Source organism: Lissotriton helveticus, chromosome 5_1 (assembly GCF_964261635.1).
Source record: "Lissotriton helveticus chromosome 5_1, aLisHel1.1, whole genome shotgun sequence".
NCBI lineage: Eukaryota > Metazoa > Chordata > Amphibia > Caudata > Salamandridae > Lissotriton > Lissotriton helveticus.
The window spans coordinates 650,855,605-650,873,158 of record NC_136065.1 but is presented as its reverse complement, the minus strand read 5'-3'; the positions used below and the strand labels follow the sequence as shown (position 1 = coordinate 650,873,158).

Genomic DNA, 17,554 nt, shown 5'->3' with positions numbered 1-17,554 from the left:
TGGTCAGGGAGAGGATCAGCTGGGTGTCGTCGGCGTAGGAGATGATGTTCAGGTTGTGTTGGCGTGCGATGGCCGCGAGGGGGCTCATGTAGACGTTGAAGAGGGTTGGGCTCAGCGAGGATCCTTGGGGTACGCCGCAGATGACTTTGGTGGCCTCTGACTTGTACGGTGGTAGGCGGACTCTTTGTGTTCTTCCGTCGAGGAAGGAGGTGATCCATTCCAGTGCCTTCTCCTGGATTCCGATGTTGCTGAGGCGCTGTACTAGGGTGCGGTGGCAGACAGTGTCGAAAGCCGCGGAGAGGTCCAGGAGGATGAGGGCCGCTGTTTCTCCGTTGTCCATCAGAGTTCGAAGGTCGTCGGTGGCGGCGATGAGGGCGGTCTCGGTGCTGTGGTTTGCTCGGAAGCCGGACTGTGAGGGGTCGAGGGATCCATTCATCTCGAGGAAGGCGGCCAGCTGTTTGTTGACGGTCTTCTCGATGACTTTGGCCGGGAACGGGAGGAGCGAGATGGGACGGTAGTTCTTGAGGTCGGTGGGGTCTGCTGTGGGTTTCTTGAGGAGAGCGCTGAGTTCGGCGTGCTTCCAGCTCTCAGGGAAGGTGGCGGAGTCGAAGGAGGTGTTGATGATGTCCCGCAGGTGGGGTGCGAGGACAGCGTCGGCCTTGTTGAAGACGTGGTGAGGGCAGGGGTCAGTCGGAGATCCGGAATGGATGGAGTTCATGGTGCGGATGGTGTCTTCGGTGCTGATCGGGGTCCAGGTGCGGAGGGTGGTGGATGGTGGCGTCGTTGCGGTTGTGGCTTGCGTTGGTTGGTTGTTGAAGCTGTTGTGTATGTCCGTGATCTTGTTGTGGAAGTAGGACGCAAGGGAGTTGCAGAGGTCTTGCGACGGTGTGATGTCGTTGTTTCCGGCGTTGGGGTTGGAGAGCTCTTTCACGATGTTGAAGAGTTCCTTGCAGTTGTGTGCGTTGTTGTCCAGCCGGTCCTTGTATGCATTTTTCTTGGTGGCGCGGATCAGTTGGTGGTGTTTCCGGGTGGCGAGCTTGAGGGTGGTCATGTTGTCCGTCGTTGGTTCCCTTCTCCAGGCTTTCTCGAGGGCTCGACAGTTCTTCTTGGAGCACTTGAGTTCGTCGGTGAACCATGGTGTTTTTCTGCTGCAGGATCTGCTGGGCGGGGTCCTTAGAGGGGCGAGTTCGTCCGCGCAGTTGCTGATCCACTTCGTGAGGTTGTCGGCGGCCTGGCTGGGGTTCGCTGAGTTGGCGGGAGGGTGCTGGCTCAGGGAGGCGGTGAGCTGGTCGGCTGTGATCTTGTTCCAGCTTCTTCGAGCAACCTGTTGCTGGAGGTGGTGGATCGTCGTTCTTCTGAAGGTGAAGTGGACGCAGCTGTGGTCCGTCCAGTGGAGTCCTGTTGCGTGGCTGAAGGTGACGTCTTTGCTGGATGAGAAGACGGCGTCGAGTGTGTGTCCGGCGAGGTGGGTGGGGGTGGTCACCAGTTGCTTGAGTCCGAGGTTGTCGAGGTTGTCGAGCAGGGTGATGGTGTTGCGGTCGTTGTTGTGGGTATCTTATGCTGGCGTGTTGGGGTTGCTTCAGTGGGAGGGGGAGGGACTTGGGCTTTTGGAAGGAATGTTGACGGTTTACGTTGAGATCTCTATGAGCACTTTTGACGCACAGAGACGCATGACCTTTCATAGCTCGACTGAACCATACCGCACAGCGCACACACTATTGGATTATACATTGTTTTAGAGGGACCATGGCTAACACTGTAGGTGCACACTTAAACGTTCTCACATGGAACGTCCGGGGGCTCGGAGACCACAGAAAGCGAAGACAAGTCTTGGCATACCTAGACAGGCAACACACCCACATTGCACTGCTGCAGGAAACGCACATCTCGCCTCTCACACCCCCCTCATTTGCGACCCGCTGGGCTGCGCATAGTGCATTCTCCTCCTACTCCACTTATGCCAGGGGCACTGCTATCCTTATTAACAAGAAGGTGCCATTTCATTTAGTGGGCTCAGCTAGTGACAATCAGGGCAGATATTGTATGATTTGGGGGTGCTTGGGTCTGGAATCAGTAACACTAGAGTGCTGCTATGGTCCGAACGTTGATGCTCCCGATTTTTTCTCATCCCTATGGGAGGAGGTTAGACGCATTGGGTCCACACATATCATATGGGGAGGCGACTTTAATGTCACATATGCGCCGACTCTGGACAGATCCCACCCAGCCCCACATCACCGCACGAGGGCAAGCGTCATACTTAAAGACATCATAACAGATAACCACTTAGTTGACGCTTGGAGGCATTTGCACCCCTCGGATACGGAGGGCACGCATTTTATGGCGTATGCAGCCACCTGGGCACGGCTGGATTTTTGGCTTATTTCTCGGGGGCTTGGCCCTGCAATCTCTCAAGCGCGACACTTAGCAAGAACCTATTCCGATCATGCTCCTGTATGGCTGGCTTTCTCGTACACAGACTTTGCTCCCCCCCCCGTGGAGCGCATGGCGGGTGAACACGCGCATGCTCTCAGACACAGTTTTTCAAGAGGAACTGCGTGGGGAAATACAAGATTTTTTTACACGTAATAAGGGTTCGGTGCAAAGCGTGGAGACCATATGGGAGGCCTTTAAGGTTACAATTAGAGGGTACTGCATATCTAAGGGCTCAGGGGTACTCAAAGATATTATCAAAACACTATCTAGATTGGAACAAGAATTGCGGGCATTGGAGGCTATACTGGCACGATCACCGGATGATGAGACACAAGAGAAATTCAGGTCTAAATTAACCGAATATATGGAAGAGGCACAGAGAGAGAAGCACTTCAGGGGCAAACACTGGCAGGCTCGTCGTTATGGAGAGGGGGAGCGCCCAGGTAAAACTCTAGCAGACTTAATTAGGGCACCACAACACTCCAGCTACGTGTTGGAACTGGAGGGGCCGGATGGCACGCGCTACTGCGACACTACAAATATCCTGAACAGTTTTACTACCCACTATGAGACTCTATACACCACCTCTGGCTCCCACGATTTGGACCTGGTTCTGGACGATTATCTGGGAGACGTGGCACTAGGGTGGCTCAGGGAGGCAGACCGGAAATTCCTATGCGCACCTTTTGAACTGGATGAAATGCGAGATGCCATTATGGGCCTCCAGTCGGGCAAAGCCACAGGAATGGATGGCATACCGGTTGAATTTTATAAAACCTATATCGATCTGATGGCCCCCATCCTTCGGGAAGTTTATGAAGAATCCTTTGAATGTGGCTCTCTCCCACCCTCAATGAGGGAAGCCCTGATCATTTCATTGTTAAAACCAGACAAACCTGCCCATTTATGTGGATCGTACCGGCCACACTCTTCTCAACATTGACGCTAAAATATTGGCTAAGCTCATCGCCAACCGAGTGAGCCTGCTATTAGAGCATCTGATATTACCTGATCAGTCGGGTTTTGTTCCTGGAAGATCCACCTCCCATAACCTGAGAACCCTCTTTACAATGATGCACAATGTTGCCCCTGAGTTACCCCTGGCTGCAGTTTTTTTGGACGCCACAAAGGCCTTCGATTCTCTGGAATGGAGGTACCTTTTCGGCATAATGACACGTATGGGCTTCCCCAGTTTGTTCTTATCCTGGATACGCCTGTTGTATCAACGACCTGGAGCGAGGGTACTAATCAATGGGCGACTATCCCCACAATTTTTGATTACCAGGGGCACGCGTCAGGGGTGCCCATTACCCCGCTGCGATTCGCCCTTGCAACAGAGCCGTTGGCGGCACGTCTGCGCCAACGCTACAATGCTATGGCCCTGCAATGCAACCTGCGACAAATATTAATATCAATGTATGCCGACGACATTACCCTATATGTTCGACACCCACAGCAAAATCTGAATACCCTCTTGCGAGAATTCATAGACTTCGGTCGTCTGTCTGGCGTTCAGATTAATTGGGAGAAGTCTTGTTTCTTTCCTCTTACGGATGCGGTAGTGCGCTTCCCCCTAGACTACGCGCTGGAATGGTGCGAGGAGGAACTGCGGTACTTGGGAATAAAGGTCACCAGAAACAGGGAAGAACTCATGAGACTCAACTACGGTGTAGCATTGTCCCGTATCACAGATAAAGTTGATCGTTGGATAATGCTCCCACTCTCCATGGCAGGGAGAGCCTCTTTGATTAAAATGGTAATATTGCCCCAGCTACTCTATTTGTTTATGAATATCCCGTACTCTCCTGGGCGACATTTATTTGCGTCCCTCAAATCTGAGATGAGCCGACTGGTGTGGGGAGGCAAGCGTGCTAGGTTAAAATGGATGATCCTCATTAAGCCATATGCATCGGATGGGTTTGGCATTCCGGACTTTGAACTTTATTACATTAGTGCCCAGGCACACTATTTATACTTTAGGATATGACAACCCAGGTACATGCCACAATTAGCAGCAGAACATTGGTTAGCACACCCTATACCGATAGAGAGCACCGTGTATATGGTCATACCCGCTCGTGAGCGCACGCAGACGACAGTCAATGCTACAATCACGGCATGGCAAAGAAGTACCAGACTTTTTGAACTCCCCTTCTTGTACTCGCCACTACTTCCCTTGACTTATCACCCAGACATACCCCTTTTACAGGAGGCTATATTCCACAAGCTACAGACTCGCACTTCCATCGCAACATGGAGGGACCTGTACGCAGATGGTACATTTCGTGACGCTGATAGTGTATTTCAGGACCATCAGCGTACTCCACTGGATAGCTTGTTATACGTACGACTCAAACAGGGCATAAGAGCTCTTCACCTCAACTTTCCCGATGAGCCTCCCATGCTGCCGCCTCTGCAGGTATTATTGCAGCAACCCTCACCTAGGCGGCCGGTCTCATTAATCTACAGTGTCACTCATACTAGACATAACGTGGAACCCTCCCCGTCACGCTCGAAATGGGAGGCTGAACTGGGGGTTGAAATAACAGAAGAGCAATGGGAGTATTGTTGCTCGCAAACTGAAGGCATATCTGCCAGCAGCCGCCTTCGAATCATACATTACAAATACTTGCACAGGTTGTATTGCACTCCGGCTGGTATGCACAGACATAACCTACGGGAGACCGACAACTGCGAGAGATGCCATGCGCCCCAGGCTGATTTTCTACACTTGTCCTGGGACTGCCCAGCCATACATGAATACTGGGGACATGTTTTTACGGCACTTTCCCACATGACCAATGTACGTGTAGACGCTATGCCACTGACTGACTTTTGGAGCTATGTTAAAAATTTACCGGTGGCATATCGTAAATACACAGCGCTTGCATTGTTGATGGCTAAACGCCGCATTGCCTGCAGTTGGGGTAGGGGCAGGGCACCCAAGTTTAAGGATTGGCTCACAGATATGATCTTTTGTCAAGAACAGTCTGCCCTCTATGCTGAGCTATTGCCCTGTAATTCTCGACCCAGAGACATATGGGCGCCTCTAGCGTCTTATTTGCTATCGCACTCCACGGACGATACCCAATCACCAGCCACTGTGTAGACAACTGTATGTTGCCCGCGTACGGGTAGATTTATTTAGTACTTTCGCTGAACGACACTGTTCGACCAATGTGGTTCTTAACAGCCTGAGAAGCACCAGCAGTTGATACTGACCTGATAGGTCTCCTCGACCTTCCTCCCCCCCTTTTTCCTATGCTGCTTCACCTACGTTGTGTACGCTATGTTCTTGTCCATGAATATGTGGCGCTGTGCAAAGGACTGATCGATGACTGTGCAAATCAGTAATGTACCTTGCAATTTTTTCTGTGTGCCTCAAACATGTTCTCTTTTCCATTTTATTATGTTTCCTTTTTTACACGTAATTTTATATATAAGCAGATTATTGTCATGTGGAACATCATTTATACACGGCCGGCCCAATGTGGTTGTAGGCGGCTTGCTGTGTTAACGTGCTCCGCTTGCTATTTCTATTGATTTCTGTCTGAGAACTGCTCGAGCGCTGCCGGCCACTTCGTTGTTGTAGGCAAGGAGCTGTGTTAATGCTCTCAATCACCAATAAAACCTTTATAAAAAAAAAAGTCTTGTTTGATGATGATCTCTGGTCGGAGTGATGTAGATGCAGCCTCTGTGATAAACCGTAACACTTCCTCAGCTGAAGTGCCACTAAGGGGTGAGGCAGTGAGCCTGGTAATGAAGTACATTTCATGTGATGTCACTTCCTGCCAAAAACCGAGTTTCTTGGAGCTGACGTCGCTTTGTTACAATACACATTAATAGCTTAGAAAGCGCCTGAAAGACAGGATAAACCCATCAATCAGAATCGCAGTTGGCTGCGGCTGCATGCTCACCGATTTTGGCTGCTCGATTATCACGATATAGGGTCCTTCAGCTGGTGAAAAAAAGAAGACAACGTTTCTTTAAGGAATGTATTGGAAGACGCTTTACAATTATTGAATTGGAGAAGCATTTGTCAAACCACTTACTAGTTTCCATGATGGGTTCTTTGATGTCCATCCCAGAGAATGGGAATCGGGGGTCCGTGTACACATCCAAGTACTAAGAGAAAGACATTTTAAGAGATTAAAATTTTCACCACTACTAGCGACACTAGAATTCTACAAAACTACCTGCATGAACACCCGCTCACAGGCTACAACTCAAGATACTCAAGAAATCGAGCACTAATGCAACAAACAACAGCACCATGCAAGAAATCCGAGACAAAAAGAGAGCAATAAAAAAAAAGAGAACCTGGCACAATGAGGTGTGGTACAAGTTCAAGGTAGAATCTGTTTCCTACAGCAATTTGTGAGTTTGAGAATAAGAAGAAAGAAGACTTAATCTAGCCTAAACATACGTGTGTGATTCTGCTTCACAGAAAGAACCTACTGTGAACACCACGTGCTACCAGACTGTCATCTGAACATTAGTGCATCCTCATGGTCAGGATAAGCCTATGTCTACCCCGCACAGTTCTGAAGTCAGTTGCTGCACTAGACTCCTCTGCTTAAGTTGGATGGCAAATCTAGACACTTACTACTGCTTCTTTGAAAAACAGACCCATGACAAATACTCCAGTGAAATTTTATTTGTGTTCTGATTTTCTGAAGCAATGATACATTTACTCACACCACAATGATTCTGCAAAAGTGCTAATTTTCTATTAAAAAATTGGGCATAGAGCCCCTCAATTTTGGGGGTCAGCCATAAGACTTTCGTATTCTACTAGGAATGCTGTCTGATTCTTTTCAGGTTTTGCTGCCTACTGAGACTTAGCATATTTTCTAATTTTGACATATTCTGAATAACTCTGCATTTAGGAGCCTTCATGGCATTGACTCTACCGCTTATTTTTGAATTTGTAATAAAACCCTTTAGCTTTTCTTTGTTCTACAGCTAAATTATTGATTGGGTTCATTCAATCCCAAATTATTATTGAACTGTCTTTTGCTTGATTTTGGAATTTTGGGAGGTGCCCGATCACAGGGACGTATTGCATCATGAAATATAGGTTATGACCATCTTCAATCAAAGGAAGTACATTTTTTGGGGGGAGCTCAATTTTTGTATACCCTTTTGCTCCCACAAGAATTTGGTTGCAGAGGATGGTTGCACGTTAAAGAGCACCTCCTTTTGCTATAAGGGTTCCCTCTTTTGCACAGTCCATAGAAATAAAGGATTTTCCTGAGAAACATGACTTGCAGTGCTGTTCCTGAGTGATTTGGAGTGTAAATTTGAACAGATTGGAATGATTTTGATGACCAAGAGTGATTCTAGTGTGTTTACGGTGTGTTGCAGAGGATTTGTATGTGAGATGGATTGTTATGCTATACAGGAATAGTTTGGTTATAAAACACCAATTTAGGGCTTGATTGGCAGTTAGATCACTGTTGTTTTGATATACTATTACTATCTGCGATTTTGATTTTTGAAAAGCTTTTGATTTTATTATTGACTGGTTTGGTTATCTGATCTGCTGAAATTCAAGAACTCGAGTTATTATGGTTATTTGTAAGGTACAGTTTTATGAGGGGATGTATGCACCCAGATAGGGATTTTTGAATTGAGTTCTCCTTTCCAGTAGATTGGGTGTCTAATCTAGGTTGGTGTTCTTTGCTCCTAGATGCACATAAGTAAGTGCATGAGCCGGGGCAGATTGCTACTGGACGGAGTCTGTCTAATGTGAATTGTGATTTAAACAATGCTGTGAAGGTGCTGCTCGTTTATATTGTTTGCAAAATTTGTCTAATTACAATTTGCTTCTTTTCTTCGACTTAGGTTGAGCAGACAGGTTTATTTTGTATATTCGGTGTATGTTCACTGAGAAAGGCCTTTTGTTTCTTCATTCACAACTTATCATTGAAGTTTAAGAAGTCGCACTGTGATTGGTAGGTTAGCCAGAGAGCAGCATTGGGATTGATGAGGCGTCATCACACAGCTGTGCTGTCACTGATTGGTTGCAGACAGAGCCGCTCTGTGATAGGATGAACTTTGAAAGAGCCACACTGGCGATAGGTTGTTGTTCATTAGTTTATTTTGAATTATTTTTTCAGACTAATTATGAGCAAAAATAATGGGTGCGGTGTTGAATAGGTCTAAAGTTTCTGTTGTACCTTCTACGGAGGGTCAGAAATTACCCGCCAAGGGAGTGCCTGCATATCGAAATCATGATGGACATTGTGTTTTATACAGGTACCTGGTTTCAGAATCGCATGAATATACCGCTTCCAATAAAAACTTGCAATTTCCCTTACAGGGTACATATAACATTAAAAAGCTAGATATCTTGAGACAAACCATGAATGGCAGGAAGCCGTTACCTAGATCTACACAGTTTGAGGCTTTGAACTTATGGTAGTGCATGGCCACAGACGAGAGAAAGACAAAACCCCAAAGCAAGCGAAGGGCTCCTCTAAACAATGGCTTGAGAGTAGGTGGGATCGACAGGAAATATGCTGGAGGGAGGACATGATGGCAGGAGTGAGTTTTTCCCGCAATAATCAAAGAAACAACAAATAGAAAGAAAACCCAATGAGGATAAGAAAGAAAACAGAAATGAAATATTTGATCAAAGAAAAAGCTACATGTTCAAATGAGAAACATACACTCGAAGAATTGGCTGAGGCATCACGCCCCAAACTGCAGACAACATCATCACAAGACTGTCTTGAGCAATCAAAGGATCTGTGGCTTGGAGGCACGTTGCCAGGCAGTGTGTACACAAATATGATCCTCTCCTCTGCCCACACGCAGGAGAAGTGTGGCTCGGTGGTTAGAGGCGGCAGACCCGGAATCTGAGATCGACCGTGGACCAGGGTTCGATTCCCCGCCTCGGCGGGTCTCGGGCTCATAAAAATTCCACGGTCTCGACAATTCTCGCTCCGGTGCCTACTCGACTCACGGGGTCACACTCTGCGACTCTGGGCAATAGCTTGCTTAATCTCCACATCGGCCCCTCGCGGCGGGATGCCTGGCTTTCACCTTGTGGATACCCTGTCGGGGTTTCTCACAGGGGAATACCAGGACGGGTTCCCTAAGCAAGCGCGGAGATGCCCCAGGGTAAGTCCTGCGCTATATAAGTTTCATACATTTACATTTACATTTACATACATGGTTTCCACATTGTACGATCCCATCACCAGGCTCACTCCCGCTGAATCCTCTAGTGCTGTATTGACTATATTTCACAATGTTTGCTGCCCCAATTGCTTGCCCCGCCCCATGGGGAATAGTTAGCACCTAATGGAGATTCCATCAGATCTTCACTGACCCTGCCTAGCCAGAGACTTGTAAGTCCCAACACGTCTTCCATGTATTCTCCTGATGAGTCCCACAGGGCTCCCCTAAAGCCCATTAGTTTCAACACCGCCATCCCTTCACAAATACACCACAGTTTTATTACAAGTGTGATTTCAATGCTGCTACCAGTTTAATATTTATGCAGCCAGAAGCCGTTCTGGCCCTGGGAGGAGAGGAAGATTACATTGCCAAGGCTGGTCCTAACTCACGACTACTTGACCCATCCAGGACTCATTACGAGGAAAGTCTGAGGGATCGATATATATCTCACTATTGTGCTTGGTAGGCCTTCACCCTGCACCCCTAACCAACCATGTGGCATGCTCGGGTTAGCATTGATGACATAGAACGGCTGCGGAATGAGCTCTGCCAAGGAACGGTATGGCGTCCACACCTTCCTTAATGCAGAGGCACAAATTATGCTTTTTGCATGAGACTCGCCTTGCTAGGAACGAAGGGCACAACCTTCAAAAGCGCTGGAGAGGCCAGTCCTATTGCACTGGTTACTCAGGCCATGCCAGGGGAATGCTTCTATGGATTAGGACCACGATCCTCTTTAAATGCATTACAAGTGGCAGATATTGAGGGGTGATACGTCTTGGTTGAAGGCACACTCAACAGTACTGCAATCCTATTAAGAAGCGTGCATTCCCCCAACTCAGGGCAACCGCAGTTCCTGGTGGACCTATCGCTACAGCTTGCCTGATGGGCCTGCCTCCCCTGGATCAAAGGGGGAAATTTCAAATGAGTGCTAGACGCCCATCTAGACATTGCCAATTTCGTTACACACCCACCACTAGGATTACCCCTACTTTACACACCTGACTGACTTTACACACCTGACTGACACCTGGAGGGCCCTTCAACCAAATCAAAGGGGGGGGGGTCTCTTTTTGCTCTCCTTCACATGAGCTCAATGTCTGGGTGGATCGTTTCCTGTGCTCGCAGCCCATCAACTAGTTACGCACAATGCAGAATACCTTGGAAAAGCGGTCTCAGACCATACCTCCTTATCGCTCCATCTCACCTTTGGAAAGCACGCGTCCCTGATCTGAACATGGCGGCTCCAGCCCTCTACTCTGAAAGACCAGTCCTTCTGCAAGATCATCCGAGAAACCATAGCCCCACATTTTGATGGAAACAGTGGCACTGCGTCGTCCCCCTTATCGACTCGATGCCTTCAAGACAGTATTGAGGGCAATGTATACGTTCGTACGTTGGAACTTGCCATACATTAGAACCAGAGTCAGTAACACTAGAGTACTCTCTTGGTGGGTTGGAATGACCTACACTGATAAAGGACTCAGTTAAGCGAAGGCTCCTTGTTGTCAAGGAAAGACATGTACCATTATTTGAATACCTGAATTGCTTGGATTACAAAGCGCGTCTAGAGAAAACACACAGAAGGGGACAAATTCAGTTGGCTACTAGCTTGGTTGATCAAGCAAGACACCGCCTACGGCCCCATTACCGCCATTCAGCTATCCCCAAACAACATGGCACACTCCCAGGCAGAGAAACATGTAGCCTTCTGCACCCACTACCAACCACTGTATAGATCCATGGCCGCTTCCATATCAGACTTCACAGAATTCCTGCATTAGGTAATTATGCCAGCCCTAACAGCTACACAGATGGAGACCACAGAAAGCCCAATCATGGAGGAAGAGATTAGTAGAGCCGTACAGGATTCTGCCACGGGTCAAAATCTCAGTGTGGATGGCTTACCAACATTTTATAAGAAATATTTGGACTTAATGACACAAACTGGCTGAGCTGTACAATGTGTCACCCACTGAGGGACTGCTACCCCAGTCATGCAGAAAACTCTTCCAGTCTCCATCCCTAAACCAGTATGTGACCCCTTGGAAGTCACATCCTATATGCCACTCGCAATTCTTGCCAACGACTACAAGATTCTGAGTAAAGTCCTGGCAATGGATTTCATGAGTGCCATGCCCTAATTGGTCATCCCAGACCACAACGGTTTTATACCTGGTAGTTCCAGGTCCCTAAACATACGCCACCTACACAGGCTACTGTAGGAGGTGCCTCCAAAGTGGCCATATTCTTCCTGTCTAGTTCTAGACTTGGAGAAAGTTGATGACATGATCTATTGGGACTACATGTTTGCTGTGCTGCACAAGTTAGGGATGGGTGGCAAGATGATGCAACTGATTAAACTGGGGTACTCAGAACCAACAGTCGGAGGCAGAATAGGCAAACTTATCTCCGACCCTCACCCCATTAAAAAAGAGGCATGCCACATGTGTGCTTGCGCTTGTCCCTGCTTTTTTGTGCTGGCAATTGAACATCTAGCTGTTCACTTGCACCAGAGGGAAGAGAATGGGATATATTGACCGGCAAAAAAAACACACAGTGTCCCTCTATGCAGACGATGTACTGATCTACTTCAGTGTTATTCACAGGGGGGTTGGTACAGTAGGCACACATTCTGCACACTTTTAAACAGGTGTCTGGGCTGGGAATTAACTAGGCAAAAACGTGCCTGTTCCCCGAGCCCGCATACCCCATGCAGAGCTTAACAGTAGATAAGCACCCAGTAGCATGGAGCGCGTCCACTTTTTGCTCCCTTGGCATCAACCTATATCATTCTAATAAGCACATGATGGACAGGAACCTGATGCAGGCTGTATCTTCCCTTGGAGCTCCCTTCGGAACAGGGAGGCCTCCGGGACTCAGACTATGAACACTATTACCTGGTGGAGCAACTCCAGTGGTCTGCATTGAAGTGGTCCAAGCTGACAGGAGGGCTGCTTGCCACCTCGTCCAGAGGTTATTTTTCTCCAAGGTGGTGCACCTCACTCACAAGAGCTGCAATAGTGCCCTAACAGTTACTGCTAATATGCACCCTAGGTGCCACACATTTACATGGGGAGGATACACAGTTTCCATCTACCCACAAAAGAGGAGGCTGGGCGGACATGGGAAAATGGTTGGTTCACCTGCACAGACAACCTATTCGATGATGGAGTCCTGCTACCCTTTAATTTACTAATGGAATATTATGACCTTCAAGCAAGCCAATTTTGACATCTCACTGAGAAACTGGAACACATTTGGGGCATTACCGACTTAGCAACAACCCCACCCCCTTGGCTCAGGCAATGTATATGATAGGCTCAGGCAAGAGACAGATCACTTAGCTAGTGAGGGCCATTCCTGAACTAACATAGCCCCCCCTTAGCCTAATTACCGAGCTCAACCGAAGGAAGACCGGGGATGCCATTTCACACAGTAGGAATGAGACAGTGCTCTTTCTCTGCCATACAAAACCTCCAAAAACGCTGAATTCCAAAACATTTAACAAAATATACTCCACTGTGACTTCCTAACCCCAGAGCGGCTTATAAATCTACGCATTGGCCTCTTCCGCTTGCCCACAGTGCTCTACTTTACAAGTAGACGTCAGGCATGTGTTTTGGGACTGTCCAAGCACTCAGACTTTTAGGAGAAAAGTGCAGGATTTAAGAAAATAAATACAATAGTGATGCAGTGTTGTCCGGTGTACCGAATCCAGCAGCAATCCTGTTCCAAATTGCAACAGATGCAGAATAGTATATAATCATTCACTTATGCCAAGCGTTATTCTCTATTCCTCTCCATGGAGAAAGCCAATAAATGTTTGCATTTCAATTTCAAAATAAAGTTTAATATACTAAAAGTCCTTCAATTTTAGCCAATTGAAGATCTAGAAATGGTCGAATTGAAGACAAAAGAAGACTGTAAACTTGATACAATTGCTTTACTGAATCATTCAGCTGACACGGTCATAAGGTTTCTAAAACAAACATGCAGTTTTTTTTAAAAAGGAAGTGATTGATCCTGGTCATCACATTGAAAAAGGAACAAGGAAAGTCTCAAAAGAATGTGCTTCTGTAATTCTGAGAATGAATCCTCCTACCACCCAGAGGGATGTGAGGATGTTTATGGGAATTATTGGCTACTGCCGTCAATAGATTCCAAAATATCCCTTGATTCTAAAGCCTTTAATAAGGTTGACTCATAGTGTCATAATAGATCAGGTACCATTTGAGGAAGAATGTTCATAGACCTTCAAGGTATTAAGAGGACATTTGTTTAATGCTTAATGCACTGGCACTCAGAATGCCAGAGTATAATTTGAATTTCTATCTTTATTGCCACAAAAAAGGTGGGTGTCCCCTATTAATACTTACACAGAAGCTTGGATGGATCATGTGGCCTATCTTTCAGCTATTTTGGATCCAGTAGCTGTAAGTCTTGCTGGTTGTTTGAAATTGGTTGCGGCTGTTTGCATTGCAATTGAACAAAGTGAAGGTATCGTAATGGGCCATATCGTAAGTGCATTTCTTCCAACATTCTGTTGAGATTTTGTTGATACATACATGGACCCAGCATAGGACAAACAGTCCTCTGACCAGAAATGAACACATCATACTGGCAGCTGAAAACATCTCAATTAAAATATGCAATTAAGTAAATCTAGCAACATTGCTTTCTATTTCAAACAAAAGAAGTTAGCACAGGAAATGGTTATCTTGTGGGCTGCGTACTCATTTAAATACATCTTTGGAATCCCGGCATACTAAATAGGAGGACGATCTAGCTCGAACCATGCACGATAAAGAATGGAGCTTTGTCCTGGAATATCCGAGCAAGATCTCTCATAATTCACTATTTAAGTTCATACAATTCTCACTTTTACACAGAGCATATCTAACACCGCTGACATTCACACAAACTTTCCCGCTGCCTCCCCATCACACCTAGATGTCGAACAGACACAAAAGACCTATTATGTATGTTATGGGCTTGCCCGCCATAACCTCCTATTGGATAGATATACGCACTGCACTTTCTGCGCTGACAGACACTCCCCACTGAGATAGTGTCAAACTATGCCGACTGGGCCGATATTCCAGACTCAAGCGTTTCAAAGTTATAGCAAGGTTTGTGGATTTGGCTCTATTTCTGGCAAAGTGTCAAATACCCAGGCGCCGGAAGTCCCAAGAAAGCCCCTCATCTCGAGCTGCTGTGAGGAGGTCATAAGCTGGGACACAGTTGACAGCTATGCTTTCATGCAGAGAAGAATACTGAGGTATGTGTAAAGGACCTATAGCCATGATCTGGTACGATTTACTGGAAACCTTTCCTCAGAAAATGTAAATGAGTAACAGCCACTGCTTACATGATGCAGCACCCCCTCCCCCCTTCTGAAATGACAATCCAGCCTTGCCCAGATCATAGGTGGGGATACACCCTGCAATACTCAACCCCATGCCCCTTGGACAACAACAATATGTAAATACTATGGACTTCTGTCCTCCAACGACATACTTGCACACTATAGCACTTCTTTCTTTAGACATACCTATGATGGGATGGTGTCATTCCCACTCAAATAAAATACAGTTTGTAGAGACATAGATCAAAGATGACAGTTTGGAGTTATGAGTGGGAGGTTGAGGGTTACAGTGGAGTTCTTCATTCAATTTATCTTATGTTTGTTCCGACAGATAATCTGCAGAGGAATACTGTATTGCCTGAGGTATGCTCAACATGTGCACGAGACAAAACATAATGTACTTACCATCTAATACTTTGAATACTCGAACCTCACAGTATTGTTATAGTTGAAATGTATGTGATTTATAGTGCCCAATAAAATGCAATAAAATATGTAAAAAACATAAATTTAAAAAAGCAGTGAGGACAGGGAGAATGATAATGATAAACCTGACCATGACTGTGTCAATGTTACAGAATTATGTACTAAACCAAGATCAGATATTAAAGAGATTCCTCTTGTAATGGCTGATCGGACTATTTTTGTTGATGGGTTGTCTTTTAGAGACCATTGTGGAGCCCTGAATTCTGCCTATACAGCATGTTCAGTTTCTGAGATCCTTGAAACATCACATCTGCCAAATATAACTTCAGCCCAAGGGGCAGGAATGGCTGCATTGAAAAGAGCGTGTCAGAAAATGTGAATGCGGCAATTAATATGAACAGCCAGTATCATTTTGAAGTGGGCCATGGTTTTGGCAAGCTGTGGTCACATAGAGGTTTTATGACATCTTCTGGAGCTCCCATCAGGAATAGTCTCTATAAACATTATCTACTGAATGTATTAAAGAAACCAAAGGAGACTGCTGTAGTCAAGTGAGCTGCACATAAGACTGGAAAAGATATGTTCACTCTTGGAAATAGATACACTGATCAAGTGGCCAGATATTGTGCACTTGAGAATGAAATGGTCATTCAAGAAACTGAACAAGATGAATCAAGAATCAATTCCATGCAAACAACAGAAATTGTAAATTGTTTCTCGTTAAGTTCAATTCAAGCTTCGCTAAGTGAATTGACAGAACTTCAGGAGAAAGTTACAGAAGAGGAGAAAAGAAAATGCAAACAATTAGGTTTCAAGAAGAATCATCAGGATTTATGTGTTATCTCTGAACATAAATACATAATACCAGACACACTGTATCCCACGGCACGTTATTTTCATGGACTACCTCACTAAGGGAAGGATGCAATGCTTGGGACTTTTAGGACATATTGGGAGAATACAAACTTTAGAAATGTTGCTCAAGGTTAATGTTTGCATTGTTTGAACCGTCAAAAGATATAAAAGAATAATCAGGGGAAAGGAACGAATACTGTAACGATCCACACTGGCAAATCAGAGGGCCCATTTATTAGACTCCAAGTAGACTTTAATGCAATGCCAGTTTTCAATGGCTGGAAATATATTCTTGTGATTGTTTGTTTTCTAAATGGTTTGAGGTTTATCCCACCTGGAGATCAGACAGCCTTACAGTTGCCAAACTTTTGTTGAGGGAGTCGATGCTGAGATTTGAACTTCCAACTTCTATTGAGACAGAGAATGTCTCTCATTTTAAGAATGACATTTTACAATTAATTTGTACAGCTCTCAAAACTGACCAAAGGTTCCATTGTAGCTATCGTCCACTATCTTCCGGAGTGGTTGAGAGGATGAAAGGGATCCTCAAGAAGAAACTGCCCAAAGTGTGTGCTTCCACTAGTTTGAAATGGCCAGATGCTCTTCCTCAAATTCTGATGAGCATTAGATATACTCCTGACAAAAAAAGACTTGTCTTGCACCCCACGAAGTGATCATGGGGAGATCAACAAGACTGGCTTATACTCCTTCAGGTGCACTTGTTTCAATTATTCGGACAGCATTCTAGATTACTGTTTTTCAACAGGTAAATATAGCAACAGAAGAAGTACAGGTCCATAATCTGAGTTCTGGCGACTGGTTAGTTATCAGAAGACGTGTAGAAAAGCAGTGGAAAGGCCCTTCCAAAGCCATCCTAGTAACAAAGACTGTGAGGGGTGGGTGAATATTTTGAAGGTGAGACTGGTGTAGACAACTAAGTCATAGAAGTCCTGGTCAATGGAAGTGAAGGTCAAGACCCAGGTGAAGGTACCAGTAGTGTTGTCCAGTTCCAAGTTGAGGATCAGATTGAAGACCTGTTGCAATGTCAAAGTCATAGGTGACAGGATGAAGAAGCAGCCTCTGATACAAAGTATGAAAGGCTTCAGATGAAAATTCGAATTCAAAGAACCCCCAGACAAAGAAAGCAGTTCACAGTAAATCATGCTGTTGAAGCTGATCAGAACTCAAGTTCATCAGCAAGTGGAGAGGATTCTGGAGTAGTTACTAGAGAAAACATTGTTTAAGAAAATAGCTCACTGAAAAGAACTTGCAAAGAAAGCA

The 17,554-nt window shown here is 45.9% G+C and overlaps 1 protein-coding gene across 2 annotated transcripts in view; it reads right to left on the bottom strand.

Annotated features, from left to right (window-relative positions):
- NFKB2 (nuclear factor kappa B subunit 2) overlaps positions 1–17,554 on the bottom strand; it is a 192,656-nt gene that overhangs the window by 108,289 nt on the left and 66,813 nt on the right. For both annotated transcript variants that reach the window (XM_078643046.1, XM_078643047.1), the window contains 2 exons: positions 6,489–6,561; positions 6,354–6,394 (listed from right to left, as the gene is read on the bottom strand). In XM_078643046.1, coding sequence (XP_078499172.1) covers positions 6,354–6,394; positions 6,489–6,561 — 114 coding nt within the window. The remainder of the gene's footprint in view (positions 1–6,353; positions 6,395–6,488; positions 6,562–17,554) is intronic.